Raw genomic sequence first — 7,419 nt, 5'->3', positions numbered from 1 at the left:
GCAGAAGCGGGGAGCTGTCACAGGCATCTGCGCTTTAGAAAACACTGTTTTGCGCTTCATTTGCGCAATGGATCTGGTCCGTGTGCGTTTAGACCGTTTGATTTTTAATTGGAAAAGAAATCAGCAGAAACGAGAAAACGACGCGTTTATTCCATTTGGGGCCCCGATAAACTTAAGCTCCGGTAAGCCCGTGCGTTAATATGGCACAAACCGTACTAGTCAGGGCAGAGTCTAGGGGTCTGTGCCAGCTTTCTTCTGTGTGGGCATGGGTACGGCAATCTACGCGTGGCACAGAATAAATAAACTGTCAAACCCTTTCGGTTTATTTTAATAAAAGGTTAATTAATAGAATAATGCCCTTTAATATATATATATATATATATATATATATATATATATATATATATATATATATATATATATATATATATATTTTTTTTATTTTTTTTTTTTTTTTTTTACTGTTTGAAATCTTTTTCATGACTGAAAAGTGAAGGGATATGTTTATCACATATTTTGATAATGACCCAGGTATTCTTAGTAATAATAATAATAATAATAATAATAATAATAATAATAATAATAATAATAAAAAGATCAACAAATCTGGTGGGAACTTTTAGTCAGGAAAAGATAGAAAGATTCTGCCATAAAGGATTTCAAAGATTATGAAAATTAGTTTTATAGTAGGCCTGGTAACAATACTAAAGCGCAACAGTGACCGCCCACTTTTTACGCCGTCTGTGTTCCGGAAGTATTTCCCCCTTCATTTCTTCATAGACTTTTAATAAAATCCTTCATAAAAGTGTTGTGAGTCATGAACCAAACCAACCAGCTCCCAGAAGAATCACAACAATACAAACTTTGTTTTGAGGTGAAAAAGTATTTGAAAATCGGACATAAAGACAAAGATGCAAAGACTTATCCTGTTTCAAGAGGGCACAAACTACAATCCCATGATGCATTGCGAATGGTGTCGTTGAAAAAAACAATGGGAATATATAAAACTATTGATTTTAGGTTGTTGATTATAAGTATAGAAACAATATTTTACTTTTATTGCCAAATATCCCGATATGTACAAATATATAAGTAGTTTAAGGGTGAAAGGAGACCGACTCGATTACGTCATTCATAGTGCGTCACTGTTCTCTGATTGGTGGATATTTCTCTGCTGTATCATGGGTAATGTAGTTGTTTACCATGAACATGATTTTTAAACAATGAAGTTGAGATAACACAGACAGATGGCTTCATCAGAAGCATATACCATCGCGAGACCCTAACCTTGATTATATCAAAAATAAACATTTTATTGGAAACGTTAACATCTTAATAGACAAAGTTTCAAATAACTGCATTAGAAATGTAATAATTAATGTTACATATCCCCCAGCTAGATTTTTTTTGGTCATCAATATTTGGAGATTTAAAGTGGTGTAAGGCTTGGAGAACAGTTGATAAATTCTTTATTAATAATAAAATAAAGGAAGTTTCATATAAAATCATTTATCCTGTGAAACATAATGGAACATTTCAAATTTAATATTGATTACTCGTGTGAATTCTATAATAATAATGATAAAGAAACTATTTTTCATTTATTCTTTCATTGTATTTACACAAAGATGTTTTGGGTTGATGTTGAAAATGTCATTAAAAGGAAACTCAATATAGATATAAAACTGGGTGGGACTGATATAATGATATATGTAAATGACTGTGGGATAGAAAAGGATAAAGAATATATCATTCAATTGCTAGTTTTATTGGGGAAGTTTCATATACATAAAATTATGTGGTCTGGTGCTAAACCAATTTTTTTTTCTTTTTATAAATGATTTAAAAAAATAAAAAAACTCTTTGCTGCACGGTGCTGTCTGTGCGCTGAAAAGGGAAGTATGGCGTGAGAACAGTGTCAGTTGCGTGACTCTCACACTCAGTGTGTGAGAGTTGGCAGCCCTCATACATGTGTGAATAACAGTTTCAACAGAACAGATAAGATCAATAAAGTAAATGATGTAGAAGTGAGTGATGCTTCTGGACCATATTTCACTTGATTAAAATATTATACATTCTGATCTTCATCATTTCTGTGTGTTTTTATTGCATATTACTGTTCACTTCAAACATTCAGTGGACATTAACTCTGATATTTGTTTCATTGTTTGCATAATGAGAGATAGCATAGGTGCAATAAATATGGATCAGTAACATGTTCTGAAAAATAATATTAAGAATGATAAATTAATCTAAAACCAGACAAATGAAACTTCATAGTCTTATGACAGCGGTGGACTGTTATTCAGCATTTGAGGAAGAGATGATGGTGTGGATTGACCAATCAGAGGAAAGGGGTGTTTTAGGCCCACCCACAAGTACAAATCAAATACTCAAGCTTTTTCTGCGTTTTCTAAAAAAATTAAGCCGAATTCTTGTTTTTCCATTTTTTTCCGAATTTTCTCATTTCTGCTTATTTCTTTTCAAATTAAAAATCAAACGGTCAAAATGTACACGGACCGTATCAAAAGGTGCGTCCCAAACCGCACACTTCTGCACTATTTTACGTCATTTTGAAGTGTAAGTAGTGCGAGTAATATGTTTACAGTGAAAATGCAACCAAACGAAGTGCACTACGAGTACCCGGATGAGGCACTTTTTTAACTGTCAAAACGGAGTGCGTAATGTTGGACACTTTGTGCACTCAGCGCACGCGGCTTGCCAAACATAGCGGAAGGGGCGGAGTTACCGTCAGCGATGGTAATCTTTTAAAACAATTGTAAATAATGAATATGACAACTAGTGAAACTTCTGTGAAGACAGCAGCTTACAAAAGTGAGTTTAACGTTTTACCATCATACCATGCTGTGTGAATATGTAATATTGAGTTAAAAGTGTTGAACTGAGAGTGGATAGCGAGCTAAAGCTAGTGGCAACACAACGCTTTGGTTTGAAACATCACTTCCGGCAGCCGTTAAAGGTGCAGTATGTAATATATTTCCTGTACTAAAGCATAAAATTATCATAATATGTTATCAGAGATTTAGGAAACATGCTAAGTTGAAATACTGGCTTCTCAGAAAACAATGCTTTAGCCAGTAAATTCAACTTTGAAATGTCCGTTCTGGGCCAGAATTTCTGTTTGTGTTTTGGCCTGTGTGATTTATTTTAATAGAAGTGGCCCGTCTCTGCTAAATAATTTCTTACCATATCTGTATGTCATTGCAATAACTTGACACGTTGCCCGTGTCATCATCTGAGTGCAAACAGCTTTTAAAATAAATGCTCAAATGAAAAACGGTTTCTACGAGCTGAAAGGTGAAAGAATGCATGTAAAAATGCAAGTGTGCTTTGCTGCCAGCTGTGTTTTCAGGTATGGCCAAATTGTCCTTTTTAGTCTGCACATTGGTCTATATGTTATTGACAGGTTTTTAAATGTATTTTATACATTTTTTTTTGTTCTAAAAGGTTGGTAGCAGTTTTGTAGCATTGACACTGTAAAATAAACACTAAATGAACACTATTACACCACCACTAATAACATTACTGAATCTTTTTAAGTTTTCAAAATTAAGACAGAAAGAAAATACAGTATATGGTTAAAAAAGGTAATAAAACATGTTTGTCACAAGCCCCTTTATATAAATCCATTAATGTCACACGATCAACTCTATTTTACATTTCAGTATACAGAAATCACACATGAACATTAAAGCCCCCAATCATCTCACCACTTTAAATGACACAACACAAATAAAAGCATATTTAATACAGTAACACTGCTGAACAGAGTCATAGTTACAGTGATTAGAATAAATCAGGAAATTGAATTGTTTGATCAATATCTCACAGCGACACCTGCGTACACCACATCATCCTCCTGTTTTACTATCTGTAAGAAAACACACAAACACAGATATTCACATCACATGTGCTGTTATTATTGTTGTTGACCTTTTAGGAACAAAAAATGGATCACCCACCTACTGCCATGAAACTGGTGATGTGACTCGACATCGAAAAAATTATCATTGAAGCACCAAAACAGTTTCATGGAGTTGGTTCGTACAAATTCATACAACTTTTACACGAGCCAATCACGTCACTCTCCCTCGTATTCTTCTAAAACACAATAAAATCCTCTTTTATTTTATACTTAAGTACTCTTTATGCTTCAAATCATGGTAAGGGGTGTACTTTATGGTAAGATTCAGATAAGGAGTTTGGGTTAGCGGATAAAATTAATAAGCATGTTAATAACATCCCAAACCCTGAAGTTTTACTTACTTCCACATTACATATACGGGGCTTTGCACGTCTACAATTCCTACGAATTATACGACCCTACTTGTATATTTTAATCCGATTTAGCCAAGTTGTGCAAATGGATTTAAAGGAATAGGTCACCCAAAAATGAAAATTCTCTCATTATTCACTTACCCTGATACCATCCCAGATGTGTATGACTGTCTATGTTCAGCAGAACACAAATTAAGATTTTTAGAAAAACATTTCAGCTCTGTAGGTCCTTATAATGTAAGTAAACGAGTGCCATTAGTCTGCTGTCTGTTTGATGGTCCAACAGTCATATTTAAGCATAAATGTAATCCAATCCACACATCTCCAGTCGATCAATTCATGTCTTCTGAATCGATAATTAAAACGTTTTTAACTTTACATTGTTGCTTCAGGCCAGCGCTCTATTTCTGTTTGAAATGTACTAACTCTTGCATGACGTTTGTTCCTCTGTTGTGTACAAAACACACGCTTCCAACTTCTCGCATTAATAAAGTTTTATTAATCGATTTGTTTCTTACACCAACTTATCGATTAGCTTCAGAAGACATTCATTGATCGACTGGATTTGTATCAGAGCACAGACACTCAAGTGCACGCTCAGAGAATCTGCGTCTCACAGGTGCAGCGCGTTTATTTGAAGGACTACAAAAAACAGCCTTTGATTTACAAAACACTGCCAAACGCAAAGATAAGATGCCGTTTACCCTGGCTGTGTACAAAGCTGATGGTTTAAATTCATATAAGCGACAGAATGCTTGCAACAGTACAGAAGACTTTAAAATGCTTAAGTCCTGCATGCATTTGTTGGGCCTCATGTGTCCAGATAGAAAACAAAGGCAGGCCTAACAGTCATAAAAACATAACTCAAGCCCCCACATTCCATGGCGTAAATTTTACTGATAAAAATCGCGCCAAAATCAAACAAAGGGAGTTCAAAACAGACTACAAATCCAGGAAGCCTTGCTCACTGGAGGATCGAACTCTCGACTCCTATTGGATGTGGCACACAACAGAACGTCCCTCAAACATGACATCATCAGGAGTTCAAATAATTCTGAAATGCTTAAAGATTTCGCTTCCAGCGACTTAGTTCACAGAATACGGACGTAGCTTTTTGCTGCTCTCCGGTGCAGCCTCGTGGCATAAGGAAGTAATGTCCGACTTGAAACTGTAGCCATACAATCTCCATCTCGCTGGACGAGTTGAGATTACTCTGTGTTCAACCAAACACTCTAACGGATCCGAAGGAGACCGCCGAGCAATTCGCATCTTCATCCGTTGGCCTACAGAAGTGAATAGATTAAAGATTTCTCTTCCATCTTCAATCAAGTCGACATTTCTGAGTTCTCCGCCAGCCCGCCGACAATCAACAGCCGTACCGCCCGCCGACAGCGCGAGGAAACGGCCTCCCGTCATCACACGAGCCTCAAGGAACCGGGTCAATGTTAAAGGACGGAGGAAAACACATTCCACCTGCATCCTCATGCGATTCAAGTAAGAGGTTACGTCTGGGCAGAGATAGAATATTATAGTGTGTTATTCTTGTGTTTCAAGGTTTTTGCTTGTACAGTTTACGGACCGCCATGTCAGCTCATTATTAATACTCAGGGTATTAATTATCACAAATTTGTTTTGCTGTATTGTGGTCCAACCAAATTGGATTGTTGTGCATTTTCGCCATCGCGGGTGAGACAGAAACTGAGTTCATCCATTAAAGAGGGATGTGCTGTCCTAATTTAGAAGCACTTTTCATCAACTGTAAGCCTTTCTACTTGCTGCAGGAGTTTGTTAGTTTATTCTGGTGAATGTTTATATCCTGCCACAAGCATGCATGAACACTGCATTGCAACAGCTGGCTGGTCACATCACAGACACGGTGCAACAACACCCGGACTCACTTATTATTATTCTGGGAGATTTTAATAAAGCTAACCTCACCTGTGAACTGCCAAAATACAAACAACACATCACATGCCCCACCAGAGACAAATATATTGGACCACTGCAACACCACTCTAAAGGATGCATATTGCTCTGTTCCACGTGCAGCTTTAGGACTCTCTGATCACTGTGTGTTTCATCTTCTCCCGACCTACAAGCAAAAACTAAAATCAGCTAAGCCTGTAGTAAAGACTGTAAAGAGATGGACCTATGAAGCAGAGCTGGAACTACAAGCCTGCTTTGAATGCACTGATTGGAGTGTTTTTGAGACTGCGGCCACAGACCTGGACAAGCTCACAGATATTGTGACATCATATATCAGTTTCTGTAAGGATATGTGCATTACTACTAGGACATTTCTATCATTCAATAACGATAAACCATGGTTTACAGGAAAACTCAGACAGCTTCGTCATTTCAAAGAGGATGATTACTTTAGTGGGGATAAAATATTGTACAACCAGGCTAAGAACACATTGACTGAGGATGTCAGAGTGGCTAAAAGAAGTTACTCTGAAAAGCTGAAATAACAGTTTTCAGCCAACAATCCTGCATCTGTGTGGAAAGGCCTAAAAAGCATTACCAAGTACTATATATGACACCTCCCCCTCGCTCAATAGAGTCAACTAATGGCTGATGAACTGAATGTGTTTTACTGCAGCTTTGAAAAGATCTGATTCACACCCTTCCCCCGCACTGATCTTCACTTCACACACACACAAACACCTCCTGGAACCCCCCTCCTGCTACTCAATCTGCACTCATGATCTGTGAGAAGGATGTGTGCCGGGTTTTTCGGAAACAAAAGACTAGGAAAGCTTCAGGCCCAGACGGTGTTTCACCTGCCTGTCTGAAAGTCTGCTCTGACCAACTGGCCCGCATCTTCACACAGAAATTCATATATCAGTGGAGCAGTGTGAAGTTCCCTGCTGCTTCTTATGCTCCACCATCATTCAGGTCCCCAAAAAACCCAAAATCACAGGACTAAATGACTACAGACCTGTCGCTCTCATGTCTGTGGTCATGAAGTCGTTTGAGAGACTGGTTTTGGCCTTTCTGAAGGACATCACCGGACCCCTGCTGAACCCCCTTCAGTTTGCTTACCGAGCAAACAGGTTTGTGGATGGTGCTGTCAACATGGGACTGCTTTATATCCTGCAGCACCTCGACAGACCTGGG

At 37.6% G+C, this 7,419-nt stretch overlaps 1 protein-coding gene across 5 annotated transcripts in view; it reads right to left on the bottom strand.

Moving 5' to 3' along the window:
* Positions 1 to 1,407: 1,407 nt before the first annotated feature.
* Positions 1,408 to 7,419, bottom strand: part of LOC127439155 (CD48 antigen-like) — a 74,951-nt gene continuing 68,939 nt past the window's right edge. For 4 of the 5 annotated variants that reach the window (XM_051695274.1, XM_051695272.1, XM_051695271.1 and 1 more), the window contains exon 6: positions 2,887 to 3,892. In XM_051695274.1, the coding sequence (XP_051551234.1) occupies positions 3,839 to 3,892 (54 nt within the window). In that variant the 3' untranslated portion in view covers positions 2,887 to 3,838. Of the gene's footprint in view, positions 1,862 to 2,886; positions 3,893 to 7,419 lie in introns of those variants that run through there. The other variant, XR_007896861.1, reaches the window with a different exon arrangement.

Source organism: Myxocyprinus asiaticus, chromosome 50 (assembly GCF_019703515.2).
Source record: "Myxocyprinus asiaticus isolate MX2 ecotype Aquarium Trade chromosome 50, UBuf_Myxa_2, whole genome shotgun sequence".
Taxonomy (NCBI): Eukaryota; Metazoa; Chordata; class Actinopteri; order Cypriniformes; family Catostomidae; genus Myxocyprinus; species Myxocyprinus asiaticus.
The sequence above is the reverse complement of the archived record's forward strand: the minus strand, read 5'-3'. Positions and strand labels throughout refer to the sequence as shown.